Source organism: Schistosoma haematobium, chromosome 5 (assembly GCF_000699445.3).
Source record: "Schistosoma haematobium chromosome 5, whole genome shotgun sequence".
In the NCBI taxonomy this organism is placed as follows: domain Eukaryota; kingdom Metazoa; phylum Platyhelminthes; class Trematoda; order Strigeidida; family Schistosomatidae; genus Schistosoma; species Schistosoma haematobium.
The window spans coordinates 21,059,603-21,082,921 of record NC_067200.1 but is presented as its reverse complement, the minus strand read 5'-3'; the positions used below and the strand labels follow the sequence as shown (position 1 = coordinate 21,082,921).

General features: G+C 34.6%; 1 protein-coding gene across 1 annotated transcript; it reads left to right on the top strand.

Annotated features, from left to right (window-relative positions):
- Window positions 1–11,829: 11,829 nt before the first annotated feature.
- Window positions 11,830–21,683, top strand: MS3_00011157 (uncharacterized protein; the record flags this gene model as incomplete). The annotated part of the gene is made up of 10 exons (XM_051219570.1): window positions 11,830–11,844; window positions 13,001–13,066; window positions 13,123–13,192; window positions 13,448–13,540; window positions 15,049–15,102; window positions 16,130–16,194; window positions 16,790–16,856; window positions 18,945–19,013; window positions 19,695–19,737; window positions 21,599–21,683. 10 exons carry the CDS (start codon window positions 11,830–11,832, stop codon window positions 21,681–21,683), a joined length of 627 nt encoding a protein of 208 aa, XP_051065169.1.
- Between the last annotated feature and the right edge of the window lie 1,636 nt (window positions 21,684–23,319).

Below are 23,319 nucleotides of genomic sequence, written 5' to 3'. Positions count from 1 at the left end.
GCCTATAAACATAACTTCAGTGGTATCCAGAGTGATGGAAAAAGTAGTTAAGGCGGCTGTAGTCCAACATCTACTAACTAATAATCTCATCTCGACCTCCCAGCATGGATTTCTTGGGTCCAGATCATGCGATACATGCCTAGTAGACTACCTGAATGATATAACTCTTAAACGAGACAGCGGACTCCTTGTATCAGTCCTATTCCTAGACTTTAAGAAAGCCTTTGATAAGGTCCCACACAAAAGGCTACTCGTCAAACTAAAGTCCTTCGGAATACACAACCCACTGTACTCATGGTTTGCTTCGTTCTTAACAGAACGTAAGCAGATGGTAAAGTACAATGACTGTCTCTCTTCCCCTAGACCAATCACCAGTGCAGTCATCCAGGGAAGAGTATTAGGTACACTTTTGTTTCTTACGTATACAAACGATATATGTAACACGATAAAATTTAGGAAACCATACTTATATGCTGATGATCTCACAATAGTATACAGCTATAAGCCTGAGACTAGACGAAACTGTATCCGAGATCCAAAATGACCTCAACAACCTAACTATATGGAGTGAAAAATGGCAAATACCATTTAACCTCAACAAGTGCGAAATCGTGCACTTTGGAAAGCATCCCTATAAACCGCGACTTCACTTAAATGAAAGTAGAGTCCAAACACTCGAAATTGTATACGATTTAGGAATTAATTACACAGGAAGCCTGAACTTTGAAGAACATGCCTCCTCTATTATTTCTTAATCTAGACGCCTAATTGGTTTCATAATGAGAACTTTTTTCACAACAGAGGGTAAGCTTATTCTCTACAAAATATGTGTACGGCCCTCTCTTGAATACTGCTCTTTTGTCTTCTCTAATATGAATATCACAAACAAGATAAGAGTAGAAGACGTTCAAAGAATTTTCATACACCAACTGCTGGGATGTAACTCGAATCTCGATTACACAGATAGATGTAAGCACCTCTCTATAGACACTTTATGGAACTTTACGCTCAGGAACAATTTATTATTTCTCTACAAAGCGATACATGGACTCTCATTTCTAACCTCCTGCCCGACTATGACCCACGACCCAGCCTATAGATTAAGGAACAACGCATATACACTACACACATTAAAACACCAAAAACAATTGCGTTGTAAATTCTTTACAGTACGGTACAGTTTACTGTGGAACAGGCTGCCAATGCTTATCCGTAACTGTGATACGTTTACCAGATTCAAAAAGCTAATAACCCTATTTCTAGACTCCAAAGAGCTTCAACATTTCCTTGAACTCCCGCCCACCAACGAGGCACTTTATTACGGACCGCCAAGTATCTAGAAAGAACAAGAATATAACAAGCCTGACTGTTAATAATATGAAAATAACCAAATCACAGAATATATGGGTTATCCTTTCCTATTATTCATTGTTTATTAATCATGGCCTAATGCTCCTAACCCTAACTTTCAGTTCACAAATCTCTACACAGGTTAAATGTCCATTATTCTTCCTAAAAGTCATGCCTTTTTTTCTATTGCAAATAGACATTTAACTCACTAATCTAATCGATGCTGATCTACTAAGGCCGATCATACAAAGCTCAAAATCTGGCCACAAGTCCTTGTGAGTTTCTCAATGTTTTATTTTTCGTACCCTAAAAAAATTTTTTGTTTACGATTTTATACCCTCTCATATCCTTTGATTTGCTATTAGTCCCTACTTCTTTAAATCATTAGTTATCTTTATAGCAGTGTGATATACTATGTGGACATCTAACCCATAAAACAAACTTTTTAACTATCTGATTTGCTTGTAACATGGACCTAGCAGAGACAGTGTATTCCAACTATGGGCTTTGATTAAAGCAGTATTCATGCTTACCACAAACGCTATAGTAAATTTTGGGGAAATGAGACGAAAAACCCTAAATTTCCCCAGACCTGGGGAAATCCCCAAAAATGGACTTAAGTTGTTGAGAATACAACTGTCTACTGAATTTTAGTAAGTAGTATAAAACAATATGCAAAAGAACGAATAAGTTACGGTTACGTCTGATAAGGCCTGCGAAGCCAGGTGAAAGGGAAAAGGACAAAATAAAAGTTATATCACTTTGGGGAGGCTTCCCCAAACCTTTGGGTTTTCCTGGACATATGTCCACTCAAACCTTGTTTACACAAATTTTCTTTAACCTATTAAAATGCTCTTGCTTAACAAATACTTTAATAAACCAATATTAGACTGAATAATCATACCTTAAACATTCCTTCATGAATATAGGCTACTCTGCCTCTCGTCTTTTCTTTTACTTGCTCCCTCTTTCAGCCACTTTCAGATATGGAACGGACGACCCCATCCTGCATCAACTTTAAGGCCTTAGATATTCCAAAATGGGACATAAGGTTGCGATTTCTAGAAGCTCCCACTTCCATTGGACCTATCCTTGACCATCAGTTGAACATTCGCAACGCCACTTTCATGAAGCGCGCCAACTGTGATACTGACTAAACCCATCTTCAGTAATAAGGATAGGAGGTCTATTGACCTATATTAATCCTTGCAGTTTTTAATACTGTGTAGGTCCAATCTGGTTCTGAATATATTAACAGAAGGTGCTGATATTGCGTGTCCCGGTAGAGAATTCCAGTAATTCACTACTCGATGCGAGAAACGGAATTCCAGACGTAAACGATTTCATCTCGGTTTTTGAACTATCTTCGAATGTCCTCTCAAATGATCGGTCCTAGACGGAAGCAAGAGATAAGACATGTTAATACCAAGGTCATCGTTCAGTATACGATAAGCCAATATTAGATCACACCGTACTCTACAGTAAGATCACGGAAATAAGTTAAGCTGTCTCAGTCTGTCTTTATAAGATAGGCCAGATAGACCTTGTACCAACTTAGTACCTCGTCTTTGGACTCTTTTCAGCATATCTGCTTCATACTTGGAACAAGGACACGCTGCTTGAATCTCGTATACTAAATGTGGTCGCACATAAATCGGGTATAGTAATCTAAACATTTCATCGTCTGAATACTGGAAAGACCTATGAATTGACCATAATACCCAATAGCCTTTCGCAGCAGCAGCAGCCTTACAGTGACTAGTGGTTTTGAGATCATTGCTTAATATGACTCCTAAATCATTATAGATTCTTACTTTGGGTAGCACGAATCCACGTAGTGTATAGTGATACGATTCGTCAGAGTTATTTAACTGCATCACTACACTCTTATAAGGATTTCTTGCTAGTGACCACCTGTCTAGCCATGCCACCAATGAGCTAAGATCATCTTGTAATACCATTCTATACAAAATACTATGTATGGGTCTCCAAAGCTTTATGTCATCAGCGAAGAGTAGGACGGATGATTTCGCTACAGTTTTCAATTCATCTACACAAAAACAAAAAGAAAAGAGGACCCAGGATTGTACTTTGGGGAACCCCACTTTTTACAGGTACCCACGAGGAGAGAGCCCCATTACCCTTACCCTTTGTCTCCTGTCGTGGAGAAAGTTACTCATCCAATCCTCGACTGTATGATGGATTCCAAGACGTTGCAGTTTGAATTTAAGACCAGAGTGAGAAACCTTATCGAAGGCCTTACTTAGATCTATGACAATCACATCCATAGGAACATTCCGATCTTTTGCAGCAGTCCAATCTTCTCGTGCAATGAGAAGTTTTGTCAAGCATGATAGGCCTCTCCGAAAACCATGTTGTGCCCAGGAGTAAAGATTTTGCCCTTCAACATAATTTACAACAGATATCCAAATGATTTTCTCCATCAGATTTACAACTGCACTAGTTAAGCTAACGGGTCTATAGTTACTAACTAAATCCCTACTCCCAGTCTTATACACCGGACTTATTAGAGCGTCTATCCAGTCTCTAGGCAGTCTGGACAGTCTCAGAGACATGTCAAATAGTATCGTTAATGGTTCAGTAATTTCATGTGATATGGATTTCATAATCCTAGGATGAATATCATCTACACTCATATCTTATAAATCATCAACCTAGCTGAGTAATTTACTACTGTGAATATTGTATCATTTGTAAAAATTTGATCTTCCATGCAAACTGGCATGCCTCAAGTAACAAACTGTTATTTGAGGACAAATTATTATTATCGTGTAGAATTGAGTGGAATTCTCTCTGTAATCAGAGCACTTAACTGTGGCAGTCCAAACATCACCACTTCTTTTTCAATTCCAGAAACATTTCAGTGAGTTTCATTATTTATCATAGGTTTGTTATTAAAAGACTGATGTCTTCAGGAAGAAACGGTCTCTCACTGAAACGTCTTCATTAGATAAATGAAGACCGTTTTTTCCCAAGTTATCATCAGCTTAGTCCGTGTAGTCAATAGTAATGTGACTGGTATGTTTGCGGTCAGTTGTTTAGTAGCAACAACAATGTGACTCAAAAAATGTGTATAAATTGGTCCTGCGTCCATCTCGATTAAAGTAAGTTTGATTAGCATAACCTATGACAAGACAAAACCACTACTCAACGGTTTCCCCATACTTCATTTCTCTGAAAAATGCCTCCTCAATTGCATGTATTTTATGAAGACGTTTTTGAATTGTCCAACATATCTCTCCTACATCACAAGCTACTGTGTGTGAGTGAATAATTCAACTGAATGTTAGACCACAAACAGACTGACTTGACTTCAAATTGATCAGGTGATATCCAAACGAATATTTGGGTTCGAATAGAAGAACAAGAATAAACCTAGGCTAGTGCTGGCAGAAATAACAATGATAAACATGATGATAGCAGTAAGAATGAAAGACTTTACAAGCATATTCGAAAGGTTGAATACTCACATGCTGAATAGTGAAAACGTTTTCAATTCTTTTAATTTACGAAATCCAATTTCAATAAAAAACGACAGACATTTCCTGAACGTTTAATTTCCTGAATGATTTGGTCCACTTCATTCGACTGTTCAATATTAATCAATATTCGATTCAAGCACAGACCTAATCAGCAGTAAAATATATCCATCAACAACGTCAGGTAATGATGATTTTGTCTATCATAGTTTCATATGTCGTGACACGAAAGGAAGAATTGTGTGACAGGCATTTATATGTGAGTTATTCACAGCAAGGCAATATCGACAACCAAATACTTGAAGATAGATGGAATGGCTTTTAACAATCTTATGTCAGTTGTTTGAGTAACTACACTTGATTCAACGTTCTCTGTCTACTATTCATCTCGATGTACTTTGAGACATCAACACAATGGCCGATATCAAGCAGGTGAGGGCTGTTCCGATGTCATAATATCGAGTGGTATGCAGATGTCTAGAAACCACGAAATGTTGTGAATTCAGGTTTTCTGACACATCTCTTGTTCTTGCTTTAGTAGAATTTACAAATGGAAAGAGTTGTATAAAATCTATATGTATTGTCAACCTCGTTTCACAGTTGTTTTCCAGCAAATCTCTTATATGCAGTCAGTATTCGACATGGGAAAAGTACTTTTGGTTTACAGTTAAGTGCATTTGTCTAGTTTATTTGCATAGTTGAGTTAACGTGTAACAGCGACTGATATAAATTCATAAAGAGAACGTGATGTGGACGTTGTCAACAAAATCATTGGATATAGTCTGGAAGTAAATGTACTTGGAATGCATTCATTAATTGGATGTGAATGAATCAAACTTATTCTTGAGTGCTTCATAGTTTGATACTCTGAGGACAACAAAACTATATAATTCTTTAAGATGATGCTAATTAGAATAATTTAAAATTAGATGATAATAGGTAAGAGTGTTTATTCATTGCCAGAGCAATTTCTTCTATGAATTAACGGACAAGCTATTTGTTTTAATCTCAATGTTTTGAGTAGAAAAGTAGTGATCATTTGTAAGATGAAAGTTTCATTCACTGTAGTTCTGTGTGGATTGGTGACCAATCATACAAACAGATCTTTAGAATTTAATATAGTTTATTCCAACTGACATTCAGATTACACCATCTACACAATTGATAAAGCTATATGATCTGATTAATTAGAAATATTATGCTGATGAACAACAAGAAAGTATAATCATTGCTATTTGTACAAACAACAACTGAAGTCGAAAGAATTCTTTTCTTTTAGTGAAGCACTTATACGATATACTAAGCTATTATGTATGTAATGCTACTTATTTTCAAACCATTTCAGTATGTGAAAGAATTAATACTACCTGATGTTATCCTACATTCATATTGATAATTAGGGGATAATACGAAAAATGTCAGAACGCATTATTGAATACAAGTGAATTTGATGTAAGGAACGTAGGTCGCTGCGGCACTAGACTTTGTATTGAAAGCTGATTAATTCACGGCAAAATGTGCTACTAGTTTGGTCATTTATAGATTATAAGACAGAATCACATCTTTCGAATTCGACGACAGTTTCAGTTATTACGATTTCGAATACACAGATCAGTCTTCAATTCAATAGATGCTTATGTCAAAATGTGAACAAATTGAGTTTTAAAAGTATAATTCATTATTTCATGCTACGAAATAAATGAAAAATTCATTTTGGTCGACAGGCGTTAAAACCATTTTGGTGAAATTACTTTTAAACAAAATCAACTCCTCCAGATTGAAGGAGACCAACATTTTGTGTTACGTAGATAGAGCAACTGATTTTAAAGTGACTTGACAGTTTTATCATTTGAAGTAGATATTTGTTAGAAGGTATCGTGATGATATAGCGCAAATGATGAACAGTAAAGTGATTTAGAAGAACACTGATCAAAATGTCAATGAAGAGTTGCAGAAAATTAAGCGACGTATCATGAACACACTCTTCAAACTTGACAACAGATTGGAGCTTTTACGTCAAATTCATGGCCACATTTCGTCTAGGGAAATTGCTAAATCATACCTGTTCACGAATGGCGATGTAACCAATACTTATTCTACACAAAGTTGGCGTTGATTATCCACTGAACGCTATCCTATTGCAGTAAAATGGATCAAAATTGTTGTCCGTATCACCTCCTCTATATTCGTCGCATGTATTTACAAAATAACTATTCATCACTACTGTACTATTGTGAAGTTGAATGTAAAGCTTCCTTAGATATGACATATATTTGATGTCAGGAAAGAGTTGGTTTTTGTGAAGAATGTTCATTTCAACTGATTTCACGTGAAGTTATTAAGCGAACTCAAAGAACATCAACGGAAAACAAAGTTTTTTTAAATAGAGAAGTCTCCAATAAATTTCTGATTTTCTAGATTTTCTGTCAAAATTAAAACACTCAAGTTTAAATCAACGTTATAACAATTTGCTGTATTTTATCACCACACCTTGATTTAAATCTGGAATCGCATAAACTCACTGTATTACTACTATCGTCAAAATCATTGTCCGCATCACCACCTCTATATTCATCGCATTCATTTACAAAACTATAATATATAACTGCTGAGTTAGTGCAAAGTTGAATGTGAAGTTTCTTCAAGATTGTCCTTAATTTAATTTACACAAGGAAGTAGTTTTTTGTAGAACGTAAAATTCAACTGACTTGAGATCAAGGAATTATATCATTTTGTTGCTCGTCAGTAAGTCTAATTGACATGTGTGGGATTTAATTTTCCAGACTATCCATTCTGCCAATAGTAAAACAATCATTTTGTATCGTCGTCATTTGAACTCGTTGCAATTTAACACTGCATATACGCTTGAATAAGTTTACGTATAATTTTATAAACTCATTCTACCACTACAGTCGGCACCAAAAAGGTTCAAGTATTTATAAAAAATCCCCTACCCGATATACTCAATCTCCATTGAACGGTTATCACTAACATTAACTTATCGTTAGATAGAGAACAAACGGCTTTTGACCATAGATAAAACTAGAAAAAGACACTGAAGATGAATGGTACATATATCTCTGAAATAACCGAATCGCACCACGAGGCAGGCTAGAATTTACCATCATAAGAATACATTGAGAAAGAAGGATGATGTTTTATTGTCATAAAGATCAATGTGTTTCTTCAATATAACGTGTTAAGTATCATGAAACGTTCTCAGCACAAGTAGTTTTGATACGTTTCTTTTACAAAAGGGTAATAAATTGAAAAAATACTGATAACCGCATGTATAAAGTGAGTAGATCAACTACCTGTTAATGTATAAAATGTTTGGTGAGAAGATTAGGAATATGTACATTGTTTTCGATTGGAAACATGAGTGAGAATATAAGTTATTGACCAGGTCAACTAGAACAACGTGTTCGTCACAGAGTATTTATTCAACACATAAAATACACAAGTAGATACATAAAGACACCACTAATAACTTTATTATTTGAATCATATTCTTACAGAGTACAAAAACTGATTTACATCATTACATACATAGACACGTTTTCTTATCATAATTAGACACTGCTCAACGGCAGTGAATGCAAAATATTTCAGTGTGAAAGATTGTAATATTGATGAATACACGAAACCAAATAACAAATACTTTATTGGACAAGAGATCGTTTAACTCGAGAAATCAAAATTTTGCCAATAGTCGACATGTTACCGAATTGAAAAAAAACACAATCCTACTGTGCCAACAGAAAAAACCTACTTGTAAATATCATCCAAATTGTGGGATAGACAGCAACAGGCTTTGTAATGTCAGCGTTCATGAAATCCTTGAAAATAATTATTGTATATGAAAAAAAGATACACATAACTGTGCAACTAATGGAGAAGAATAGGTAAATTTTAATATTTAAAAATCATTAATACATAATGGATTTAAATTGCTTACTGTATATTGTAAATATATGCCTAATATGAAAGAATATTCTACAACAATAATTGTAACAACAGTTCAAAAGTACGTTAGAAACAATTGATTACATAATGAATAAACATTGATAGGAATATAGTGAGTGGAGTTCAGTTAAAAGATTATCCATTTGAAAGATAGTTGAGAAAATAAAATAAAATGAATGATGTAATAAATGCAACAGAAAGAGGAAAAAATTTTAAGGTTCAGTAAAGGAATATTTGTCACCAGGGTAAGGAAAGATTAACCACCGTCTCCTTTTAAATACATAGGTCAGTCTTTTGACATCTGATGGCAATGGCTTCAGCAAACTTCAGAAGACTGGATTTTGGCTGCTTACTAATCACCCTAAAGGATTGTAGTTTATGGTTTACCAAAATTTCACAAACATGACGTTCGCTTTTGACGTATTCTATCAATGATCAACTCATGGTATCATAAAGTTGCATGTTGGTTAGCAGTTAAACTGGAACAGGTTCGTCGTGGACAAGCAACATATACGTTAAAAGATTCATTCCAGTTTGCTAATAGATTAAATCATACGAATGTAACATCCTTGTTCACCCATAAACATTTTTTGAAACTATTGATATAATTTGGCAGAATGATGATCTACCTTTACCAGCCTCAGAATCCAAAAAACTACTACTGGTGTGCATAACATGTTCAATTCCACTTCAATAAACCCATATATCTCTAAATCGTTGACGTATTAATGGGAAGCACACAAGGTCCAATTATGGCAGATATATTTATCAGGTATCTTGAAAACACGGTACTTAAACAGGCAATTAGTGAAACAACGGAATGCTCCAGGTTTGTGGGCGACACATTTCTTATCTGTAACAATAAACAGCATGCAATTCGCCTGCTAAAAATTTTCAATAACGCTCACACAAACATACATTTCACTATAGAGAACGAACAGAACGACTTGTTCCACTTTATTGATGTTTCCATAAAACGCAGAGGAGACGCGACAGTCCAGCGTTCAGTTTATAGAAAAAGTAATTGGAATGGCCTCTACCTGAATTTTAATAGCTTTTCTCCAATTTGTTACAAGAAAGCATTGGTTAAAACACTATTTTACGGGGTAGAAAAGATATGTACCACCGTTTAAATGGGAGAAGAATTAATGAACGTAGAAAATGTCTGACGACAACTTTTATCCACAAAAAATTATTAACAAATATAAAAGCCTAAAGAAAACAAGGCGGAAATAACTACCGTCAATAAAAGGCAGGTATATATAAATCTTAACTTTAAAGGTGATAACGTCTCACAGATAAGCAACAGGAGACTGAACGCTGCTCTAACCAGAAATTATCCGGCTGCTTAACTTTTACCTCTCTATAAAACAACGTGTTCAATAACACAATCGAAGATCGACAAGCAACCCCTTCATGTTACCGCTAACTGTATTTATAAATTTACGTGTACCTGCCAAAGCAGCTACATCAGACGAACTTGAAGGAGAACATATCTAAAATTTTTGAACAAGTTCCAAAAGTCTAAGAACAAGGGAAAGAAAGACTGTGAACAGTGCAATCACCAAATATCTCATTGACACAGCTAGAAACCTTACAATCTTTGGGGTGATTAGTAAGGAGCCAAAATCCAGTCTTCTGAAGTTTGCTGAAGCCATTGCCATCAGATGTCAAAAGACTGAACTATGTATTCAAAAGGAGACGGTGGTTAATCTTTCTTTGCCTTGGTGACAAATATTCCTTCACTGCACCTTAAAAATTGTTTTTCTTCTTTCTTTTGTATTTGTTACATCATTCATTTTATTTTATTTTTTCAACTATCTTTCAAATGGATAATCTTTCAACTGATCTCTACTCACTATATTCCTATCAATGTTTATTCATTATGCAATCGATTGTTTCTAACTTACTTTTGAACTGTTGTTACAATTATTGTTGTAGAATATTCTTTCATATTAGGCATATATTTACAATATACAGTAAGCAATTTAAATCCATTATGAAATAATGATTTTTAAATATCATAGATTGTTAGCAGTTGACGAAAACCTTCGAAATTATACGAATTCAGGGTACTCTGCTAGAATTTTTGTTTTTGCTCTTTTCAAAATGTTAAAGAAAACTATGTGTATAAATTGTATCAAAAGACTATTTTAATCAGTAAAAGTTGGTAATATGCCAAGACAACTGAAGAATGAATTGTAGGACGTAAGACTTGTGTACACAGGATTTCTGTGTGAACTCGTGAGTCATTCTAGCTTCAGCAGTGCACAAACGTCTCATCAGAACTTATTTTGAGCCGGTTGATCTTAGTTTTTCAGAGATTTCGAACGGTCACTTGCAAGATGTGTGTGACCTCAATTAATTCCGTGTGGGAGAATTGAGTTATCCATTGATTTGCATATCCCTGAGAAATTCAAAAATCGGCATGTCGTTGGTGTGAATGTTTTCTGCGATTACCTGAGTTGGATGCTTCAAGTTTACACATAACAGTCATAGACCAGAAATTCGACTCGATTTGATTCACATAGCTGACTCAACTTATGTTGTTTACGGATATGTAAGTTGATAAAAGTTTGTAGGAAAAAAGGTGTCACATGAGTTTGTATACGAGACCTGTCTAATGGAAAATCTCAAAGAGAGTTGATTTCTATGGATTTTTGACTGATGAAGTTTGTGGTAGAATCCATCAGAAATATGGCATAATCACTCATTTCCGACAAATTTCATGCCTGATCAACCTTGGTTTTTGGCAGAAAGTAAACCGATGACTTTGAATAATGAGTTGGTTTCATTGAACCATTTATTCCATCCTTGTTATGAAATATGCAATCAACACTTCTCTATGAACTATTGTCATTTTAACATGTTCCTAATGAATGCCAGATAACTGGATAACATTCTTCCATATTTCATGATTCTGTACAATCTGTGACCCCCTATTGTTCTATTCATGGTGATTTTGTCAAACTAAACAACACCCTTCTACATTTTATCAACCAGAAAATCGTTCATGAAATATTTAATTGTATGTACTGTTCATTTACTAAGGTGTCAACGTTTATTTATTGGTGAACCTTTAATAACTGGCGTGAATACAGTGTACATTATACATTGTCTCATCACATTGCCTTATTCATGTGTTTGAACATAGTCGTGGAAATCAGTCTTCGCCTTAAGTATTGAGAAATATTATTACACTAGTGCTACAGTTATCGCTGTTGTTTTTACAACTCTATGTCATTCTTTTATTACAATCCTTGACAACTTCAACCTACATCATGCAGTATATTCGGTTCAGTTTCTACGTGAATAATAAGAACATATCTGTTTCTTTTTTGATATGAATAGAATAGCTAAAGCTTTGATCAGTGGTTGGAATTTCAAAATATACGATGATGAAATCATGTGACAGAATAAACTTTAACATCCAATCAAAACAGTTTGTGATATTTTTATTTTTACCAATCGAATCAAAACAATGCCACATTGACAGCTGTCAATCAGCTGTCAATGCAACAATATATTTGTTCATTAACACTACAGCATACATTTTGAACTACAAGTTAACCAACCACTTCTTCTTAAACACGCTGATTAACATTCAAGAAACGTTTCATCAATAGGGGTCAAGAATTTAAACCAATCGTGCATAAATTTTAGTTCATGTTTCCAATTTCTAGAAGAATATTGATTAGCGATGAGTTCATCTACCACCATGATTGGTTATCAATGAACTACTAGTCTTATCAAAATTCATCTTCTTAATGGTCACTTTAAAACATCGAATCAGAACGAAACAACAAGACACTGAAGAAGTCTATATTAACCTGAGAAGTTCTTTTAAAATTTGATTTACCACTTTGAAAAAGAAGATGAAGTAAGTGTTGAAGTACCATTAGCAACCACTGATTTTATCATAGGCATTTAAATTTAATTCAATGAGATACCGTTTTCTTTTTCATCTGAATCATTTTAGATGCACATTTTCATTCATTCTGTCGATAACACTTAGCTTGATCATCGTGTTGCTTAACAAATTCTTCGAATGTCAAGATATTTATGAAAAAAGTGCTTTACTAGAAAAAGAGTTCGTAATTCAAGAAAATGGTTCACATCGATATGTATGTAATCAGTCAGTTTGTAATACGCATACTCAGTCTTTTCAATTTGGTTATTTACAGAAAATTAGTCTTAATCAGTCACATCCGGTTGTGAATGGCAGTTTCAACAAATTCACTGATATTCAAGTGAGTTGACTACATTATTAACGAAAGTGCGTATCCATATGATTGCATCATTCTAGAGTTTCACACCGAAATTCCCGTTCAAATATTTTGATACTGAAGTCAAAAGATTTGATTTTTACTCTACTGGTACGTCTAAATGGTTTTCTGAACTTAAACTTTTACTGTTACCTTCTTCACATTTCATTCCACAAATTAAAGTTAATTTAATTTCCTCAATGAATAAGTTTTGTGCTTCTTGTAACATACGAAACTTTTTCAGATATCTTCTTTTGATCAACTTGTCAAAAATATAAGGCTTTACAGCAAACGATATACAGTTTATGCAATTCATTACAGTGTTGAGTTGATTTCTAAATGTTTGTATTCATGTTTTCAACAAAGGTATAATAAGTGTATTCAAAGATGAATACTTCGGATTGATTATGGGTCACCGTTCATTGGATAACAATGCTGAATATGAGGTTTTGAATAGCGGTGAGTTCCTGCAATATTCAGTTATAATTTGTATCCCATCTTTTTCTCATATTCAGTATTTCACTTGATTGTTAAGCAAAACTTAACCATTACAGAGTGATTGTTCAATATGCATGGTTGTCGTATCACAACATTTGTGTCCAACATGTATTAATGAAAATGTTTGGTAAAACAGAGATTTACCCAGTCATTGACTGATTATAAATGATAAACCAGTTAATGTTATTGTCAAAGAGAAAATTACCTAGTCTGTGGTCTATAAATACTACAATATAGAAGATGTTTCACTAACACACTAGTTCCTCATAGACTAAATGGATCTAACAGATCATATGCGCAACAATAAGCAATGTTGTGAGAGTAATGAGTTTTGATTGTTAAAGTCTATGAACTATCCAAGTACATTTGATCTAATACAATACTTTTCTAGCACTTACTTGATTGATGAAAGTTTAATGTCTCTGAGTTTCTGTCAGCTGGCCACGGAATATTAAACACTATCTCTTATGACCTTGAATGTCTGACTTTTCTATCACCCGATTTATCTACCAATCCGAATACGACTTATACGAATCTTCACACTAGGCCAACCAATGACGTTCAACCGGTGTGGGCAGTTTAGCGTCCTTATTGGTCCTCTGTCCTCCGAGCCCTCCCACTTGAGTCCAGAACACAATACCAGCTTCCGAACCAGAGCAGATCAGACCAGATCGTTTATTTCAAACATACTTGGTTTATATATCAATCAGACAAACCGCAACGTACCATAAAATAGGAAATAAAACTTGTACACAAATAAGTCCAAAAAGTGGCTGTGAATGTGGGAGGCAGTAGTTAATAAACTGAACATAACTTAAGAACCGTAAATCGTACAATAATAAATTATAGGTCAAAATAAAGCTTATCATAAAAAGAATATACATATACATAGTGAAATTGTTGAGTAGTTATACAATAAGAATATTTATAGAATATTAGTTCATGAATAGTCCTCGGAAGTTACCTGTAATTTAATCTTCATTAGGATATAACACTATCTTTGTAATCATATTTATATGGTAACGAACATCGAACTCAGGCACTTTGTGAACGAACTACTATGAACACATAGAATATCAAGTTTATATCATTGTTTTTGGTCAATTATAAGAAATGATATTCAACAGAATCTCAACAAAATAATAATTTTGTATGCGTTGTGTCTGTTAGAAATTAAATGTCTCTTACCGATGAAAAAGCCCCTACAGCAAATGTGACAGAAGCGAAATATTTTTCTTCATTGATCTGATTGAGACTTTCTCTGCATCGTCGAAATGAATCGCATCCTTGAACTTTTTTCAAATGAAATGAATGGGCATTTAAGTGTATTAGTTCATTTAAACCTCGGAGTGTAGATGATAACTTGTGTGTGATGGTAGTCCGTGTCAAAACGTACATTTAGTGAGAGAGGTATATTTGTTCACTATTCAGAAATCTAAAGATTTTCGTTTTGATTTTCACTTTTTCAGAGGAATTACTTGCTGCTAAGTGGTCTGTCAAAAGTGAAGAAGAGGATGGTACACGTAAGTGACCATTGAACGATTGTTTGGTTACATATGAAATCCACACCATTTTATGTTTACACACTTGGATTGTTCACAGTCTACATTGTTGTTCAAGTCTACAAAACAGACAAAGAATGAAGTATTTTTCAACTTTACTGAGAAATAAGACTAAAAATATATTTGATATCTACTCACTGTTTGATGTTGTTGATTAAGACTTGAAGAACATTTGAAATGAATTGAGGAAGTTCAGATGTGATGAGCGAAATATTGGTCAACATAAATGAATGAAGTCGTGATATAATTTCTCTAGTGAGATCAATTTGTAAACAAACACTCCATAACTAATCCCATTTATAATTAGAGTCGATTGTTTAGAAAAACGTTACAGAAAACATTGTGTACAAGTGAATATATCTTCGACTATCTAATTTTATTGATGAACTCGGTGACCTATTGTTTTTGATGGAGTTTCATTCTCTGAGCTCGATGGTTTTGTCGCGGAGCTTTCATCGTTCTTCTGAACGACATCATCAACACAAACTTCAGGTAGAAATGAAGTGTTCGAATTTTTCCTCATGCGTTTCACAGCTTTTTCTGCACACCTGGTGCGTATTGACCCTAAATTTGTTATTGTTTACTTCGATGTTCTGGTAGTGCCTCTCATTGGTTCGATTTTTGTTCCTATATTTGTGCATAATTTTCCCGATTGGTTGATAAATTTGATCGATTTCAATGTGCTTGTTCATTGCTGGTTGACCTGAGTGTTTTTATTATTTCTAGAACAGAACAACAGTAGTACAACTTCAGAAACTATACATATTACATTTGTTTCTTGAAAGATTATTGCTCATTTAGTTCACATGATGTCTACTCGAATGTATCTATGACAAATTCAACTGAAGAATACATTTCAGATAACACAGTAAATATCTACTGAAATCTGATTTCTTTAGAGATAGACACATACAGTTTTTACGTCTAACATTAACTTGTTTATTATCTATTTCTGAATTTGTAAGTACCGATAGTCTTCTTATTGTAGAGGTTACGTCCAATATAACTTATCTGATATATCCAAATGGGAAGATATCTTTTTATTATGACAATGTGAGTTGTAGAATTGAATGAAAATATCATGTTGTTGCAAGTACTTTAGATGACTCTATTATTTTATTTGTATCAAAAATGTTTAATGTAACAAGTTCCATTGAACACTAGAGAAAGTAGTCAAAAACACTTTCTTCAAGTACTTGTTAAAGACTGCAACCAATTGTTAGCGTGTTCGTTCTGAATAGTACCAGATAATGTATGTTGGAGTACTTTGCGGAAAAACTGTAATATTCTGTCAGCATTTATTTCATATTCTTACTATCGGCTATCATAGAAATCGTTGTAGAATATTTTGATTACAACATCTTCGCAGTTATTCACAGTCACGTTTCATCAATCCATAAAATATTAACTGTTCATTAAAAGGGTGACTAGACTTGACTACTGTAGTGATTCACAATATATATGTGGACTGATTTTAACATTCTTCTGAGGAAATAGAGACTAGCATTGTGCTCAATGTTAGTCTGTAAATATGTCTTTGATTAAGATAATCGGAATGATGACACATTAGTACAATATTTAAATGGTTTTGATATAAGAATTTGTATTCTGGCAGATCTTGACATCAACATCAAATTCCTATTTTCAGATTCCTACAAAAATTGATAGAAGTAAATGGAAAGCGAAACTCGCCCATGCGGACAAGCGTAAAGGAGGTGAGAATCTTTCGAACGAATGTTTTCAGCACTTTGTTGTACACACTGTCTATATGTTACTGAATATTGAGTAGGCAATGTCAAATGAAAGTTCACACTCATGAGTGAATGATCATTCGGTGGTGGTAAATGTCATATGCGCCAAGTCCTTCATAGTGCAGATCGATTACTATCGACCAACTTGCAATGTGGCCACTAGTCTAGGTGACTCGACAGTACGTGCACTATGTTCAGGTGAGGTGGTGATTGATGGTGCCAACAAGAGACCCGAATCCGAGTTTCGTGGTCCGATTGCCCAGGCGTAACTTCTGCGACTGTGAGGCTGGGTGACACGAGATCGAATCTGTCAGAGAGCACCAGTTCCCTCAAGATTACAGGTACACCTTGCTGACGAGTGTCAAGTAGCACGAAATCCGACTCCAGAGTCACCTGTTGACAACATTCAATCACCATCTCAAAAGTTTACACTTCTTGTCTTGTGATTGCAGTAGCGTACTAGATTATGAATGACGGTGTAGCTGAGTACTGAAATATTGAGCAAAGCTTGATAGTGGCTAGCAGTGAAATCCAGGACACACGTTTCTTTCAATTTGTGACTTGTCAGCTGAATGTACCTGCTTCTCAGATTTGATTTCAACTTTGTCAATATTGTGGCAATATGCACAGTATGCATATATGTCAATAAGCGACTTATCAATTGCAATCCTGAACAAAAATTGTAAGTTTCAAGTGGACAAAACCGTACAAGTTCCAATCCTAAAAATTTTCAAATATTGTGATTACGTCTAGCAAACAAAAGAAAACTCATATTAACCGAATAAGTTTAGTTCTTCCTGAGAAATTTCATGGATAATGAATTTCATCATTGATATTGCTCACTGTCATTTAACCATATAATCCGAGTAAAACAACCAAGCTTTTTAAATGTATTTATCGCGAACGTGTGGAGTACGATTCTTGAAAATATCACGATTATGGTTAACGGTTGACGGAACGAGACAGGGGTTTATGAATAACGACACATGGTACTACAGTGAGAACTCAACGTAAAATGAAAGTGTGTATTGTGTGAGATAGGAATAAACGAGTGGTACTTCGAACTGATATTTCCTTTGCAAAATGCTCAATCGTCATGTTTCACTGAAATATTCATGTGTTGTTGAGACAAGAAGCTAAGTTTCTAGACGAAAATCTAGTGTAGGCGGATAGGCGAGTACATTTTTTTTACGATTAAATGTGAGAAAATGAACTTAATGTTTGGTCAAATGGTATACATTTTTCGGACGAAATTTATTTTTGAGTCTTTGAACATTGAAGATAATTGACACTTTTGTGATGTTTGCTCAAACCCTCTCATTGGTGCCTCGGACTGCAATTCATCAGTCTCCTCCAGATAAATGTGCATCATGTGCTGACTATCTTGAGTTTGCCTTGATTCATAAACATCACTAGCAAAGATAGATGGTGGCTGGCATCGAAATCAATTGCATTACTGTTGATCAAACGAAGCGATTTGTTAAACAATACTGAAATAAATGAAAAATTCGTCTCGTACCACAGGCCATTGTGTCTAAGATGAGTAGTTCAGTGTGTTACGGTACGTCGTTGAAAGCGCAATTGGTGAGTACTCGTCTAAAAGTAAACATCAAATTTGATGTTCAGATACGTGCAGATGACAAGTCTTAAATAAGACTAAGCATGCGTCATGATTACAATTCAAGCCACATTTCTCCTATGGTCTTTAAAATACTGTGTTGCCTATTGTAATTTGCATTATGAAAAAATGATTTCATATTTGAACGAGAGTCGTTGGAAGATGCCGGACTGATATCTTTGTGAAATAATTTGAGAATTGGTCATTATGATGTCCAACTGACTGGTTGATCGTCGATCGATTTTGAAAAATCATAGCGATTTAAACTGTGACTGTTTGAGATTTTACATCATCACCGCCATATCGTTTATCAAAATTGTTTCTTAAGTTCTTATTTTGATAGCTTTATAAATGGTGCAAACAACCTGTAACAAATAAACATGATAAAATTCTAAGTCTGTTTTTCTTTATTTTTTTTACTCAACACATGAAAGATTATGAATTTGTTGTTCCTGATGAATGGATAATAAGAGGCATGTCGGTGGAGTTTGAATACATCGGGAGTACGTTGAAACTTGTTTATTCAGCAATAATTATTTTCACACTTGAATACATCGCTTTTGATTCATCAAACTGAAAATTTCATTTGTAACTGTATTCTACTATTAAATAACATGCAGTCATCTGTCTCAACGGACGTTACACTTACCGTTAATAAATACGTCAATTCATTGTTGAATCTTACAAATGATTGAGAGTCTATTTGGAACTAATATTGAAGTGTTTGATTCGATGAAATTCACTTAGAATCATAGTGATAAAATGAAAGAGGAGATTATATCACTCTGAGAGAATCGCTCAATGTTCCAGTGACCAAAAAGTGTTACTATTATCATCAAAGAATGTTGTTCGATCCGAATAATCTGGAGCATTAACTGACAACACACAGAGTGGAATGCGGCCACTTACTTCCACATATTTCATCATCGTAGGTCGACTGAAAAATTTACAAGAAAAATGTCATTGATGAGTGGAAAAACAGTGACATCCTTCGTTTGTTGTTCCAATCGGGCAACATCATTGAACATGAATCTTCAGTCTAGGAACAACTGAATTTCCGATGAATGAAATATTCAGTGATCTACCAAATCACCATTGTACAGTTGATTTCTCGTTTCATGTTTTGTTATTAACTTACCTTGTATTCGATAAACTGAAATGAAATCGCATTATTCTTTTCACAGCCTATTGTCCAAAATACAATTCGAGTGAGGCATGCAACAACGCGTCAACATTGACTACAACCTGTATTTGGTGTGAAAGAAACAACACGTGCATGGTTATTACTGATAAGGATGCTCATAGCTTGAAAGTGAATGACTGTCACGTTGAGGTTAGTACTTTCAAACCGGCCGAGAACCTCATGGAAACTACTGAACGGACTGATCAATATTCGGTGAGTATTTGCGTTTTGACATCTAATTCCAACTTTTTCTTTCATTCAGTATATTACTATCGAAACAACTGAAGACAACACACAGAACGAAACACCTCAGTGCTTATATTTTGTGATAATTGTGGTCGTCACCTTTTTTGTTTTATGTATCGTTTGTTTTTTGGGGAGATGTTTGTATAAAAGAAGAAAATCAGTGAATGGTTCTCAGTAACAACTTAAAATGAATCTCAGAAACACTCAATGACCCGTTTTTATTATTCTGAACAACTGTTTATTTTCCTTATTTCAATAGGAATTCTATTATTTAATTATTCATTTTATTGTGTTTGACAATTTCATTATGTGACTATGTATATCCTTATTTTTGCTTACGTACTAAGTGATGTTATCTTGTTGACGAAATATTAAGCATGGTATGTAATTTTTGCCTGCTGGTTTTCATAAAATATAAACCGCGAATTTTCACCGGAGTTTCACAAAATTTTGTTTTGAAATTAGTAAAATTGTGTATACGTTGTATTGCGATAGCTGCAATCAACAACGAGTCCGCTGAGTATATCCAACTTGATGCCTTCTCATCACCGACGAACACTGTTTAAATGTATTCCGTCGTGACATCTTATCAGAATATAATAAGCACTCCCATCATTCGTTACTTGTGTAATCGCTGTTCAGTAACTACCAAGCGACAAACTACTGTTAACTTGATCTTATGAAGACAACTTCAGATAACTATAGTGATAAGTTGTCAATCCAGAAAGTGCAAAGTTAACAGTTCTATTCAAAGCTCAATCATTAAAAAGGCGAAAAACCGACGCACGTCCTATTCCTAATTAACTCACAATCTGGAAGCTGGTTTGTTTTCTCCCACATTAGGTGTTACTAATGATATCCGGCAAATAGACGTTGATTATCTTTCCTTAACAACTATTCATAAGTACTTGTACATTCTCGAGTACGGTTGCAGCAGTCCTCTGTATTTCAGCTCCGTACAGTGGAACTGTTTTGACGTTTGTATTCTGACTTTGATATTGGTTCACAGTTGTTTCGGGTTTCATATGGTCTTCAATTGAAGGAATGCCGCCCTCGCTTCTTACTTTTAAGTCTGCATCTGATCATCCTTGTTCACTGATGATACTTCCCAGGTACGTGAAGGATTCTGCATCCTCAAGCGTTTTGCCATATAGTGTGATTGTGTTGGCGTTCCGTGTGTTGAATTTGAGAAATTCGGTTTTCCTTTTTTGTATGTTGATGCCTACTGATTCAGAGGCTGTTGCTACACGAGTTGACTTTGTCTGCATTTGTTCGTGCGTACGAGATAAGAGGATGAAGTCATCTGCAAAGTCCAAATCGTCTAATTGATTCTCAACTGTCTGTTACACCCCGTACTTTCCCTCAAATGTCAAAGTCTTCATAATCTAGTCGATCATCAAAATAAAGAGGAAAGCGGATAGCAGACAGCCTTGTGTGACTCCGATCCTTACATGAAAAGCATCTGTCAACTGTATATAATGGTTCATAGCCAGATTTTATTTTCTGATTGATGTCCTGAATTATTCGATCTTTGGTGAAATGACATCTATGGGAAGGGCTGTGTGTGCTTATTCGATGTGGTTCCTCTATGAAACGTCTTCAATTTATTTTTCGAGGAATAAGTGAACTTCATTTGTATTTTTTCAATATTATCATTAGCTTCAATACTCTGTGTTCAGGTTCTTCTTGTATTCCATCCTCTCAACGTCATACTGTAGAGGTTATTATCTTGAAATGTACTTAGGAAGAAGGCGGAAAACTTTAATCAATCCAATTCAAACTGAGTCCGATTATGCCATATGAATATGAGTGTGTGTGCTAGTGAGTCTGTGAAATTCGCGCTAGGGACGAATAGAAAGTTTGCGATGCATGACTTCCATTTAGGTCTGCTTAAGTTTAGTTTAGTTATACTCTTCAAATTACTGATTCAAGGACAGTGTGATCCGGTCAATGTTTATGACTTGTCAAAATACTCATTGACCTATATTCTCGTTGAAATGAGCTTCTGTAATTCTGTTTTGTGTATCAATAGGATAGATTATACCCACCGAGTAACACACCGAACAATCGATGATCATTATTAACAAAATGAAATAACTTATCACGTTAAATATACTCAATTCATGGACACCGATCATGAATTCGTCAATAACTTACATTGTGACAATAATTCACAAATATTGAATGATCAGAATTCTAATTCTAAGGAGTGAAGATAACGAGTTGAATCAATGGCCGGATGAAAATGCACTAAACACACATCTGATTATATGCTGAACAAACTTCGACGAACTGTACTGAGGATTAGATTTCGAAGTATTTTGATAATTTGAATAATCACACGTCCTTTATATATTGATCCTTGTGCGACCCGTATGTATTATTCTCGATGAATTGTATTCGTTTGACCTGAACACAATATGTGCTCGTTTATTCCTCATGGAATAGTTTGAGATGAGCACTGTGAATTGACGATTCAGTCACGATTATGCGTTTGGATATTACAAAACGTATCACATTTACTTGACTTCTGTAAATCCAATGTGTGTTTTCACATAAGAAATAATTTTCTAAAAGTGATAATAATGATAATAATAGAGTATATTTACTGAGATTGTGATATGCAGATACTTGTCCAATGAAACCCGTTGTCCCACACCGAATATAGATTCTGTCCATTCACTCATTTATATGATATTCTCTAATGTTTTTTGAACCAATTATGTATCGCAGTTAGAATAATCATTGTACCTTTTCAATGATATGTTTACGCGACTGAAGATCACCTACGCACAAAGAACGGAGGTGAATGAAATGTGCATTTTATAAATGAATAATTCAACGTTACTAAGAACAGAATCATATGGAAACAAATAGTTTGTCCGTCAAATCATAGGACATCTTGCTTCATTGATGAGTGTACACCATATCCATTTGCCCCCAAATTGCAAATGAGTTTGTTAGTCGTTTTTCTCTAAAAAAAACACGGTACCTCCCGATTTTATTGGTTTCTGTAACTGTAATAAATCATCTCGATGACAGTCTCAATACCGTATGATATTAAATATAGTAAGAGTGCATTCTAAGAATTTTAGTAACACACAGGGCGCAATGTCATTGAATGAATATCGAATTTCATTTGTCGTGTTAAACACAATTGTAGTTCACATCAAGTAGTGCGTTGAACAGACGGTTCAAACATATCCCTTAATCGAACCATATCGTGATTTAGTCAATGAACTTCGGTTAGTGTCTTCAATAAGCATTTTTTGCAATGGATGACAGAAACCTTACGTAATCGACTTAATGAAAGGTTAACTTATGGTTTCCGAAATTAATTTAGTCGGAATTTCATACCCTCAGTACTGATCTCATAAATG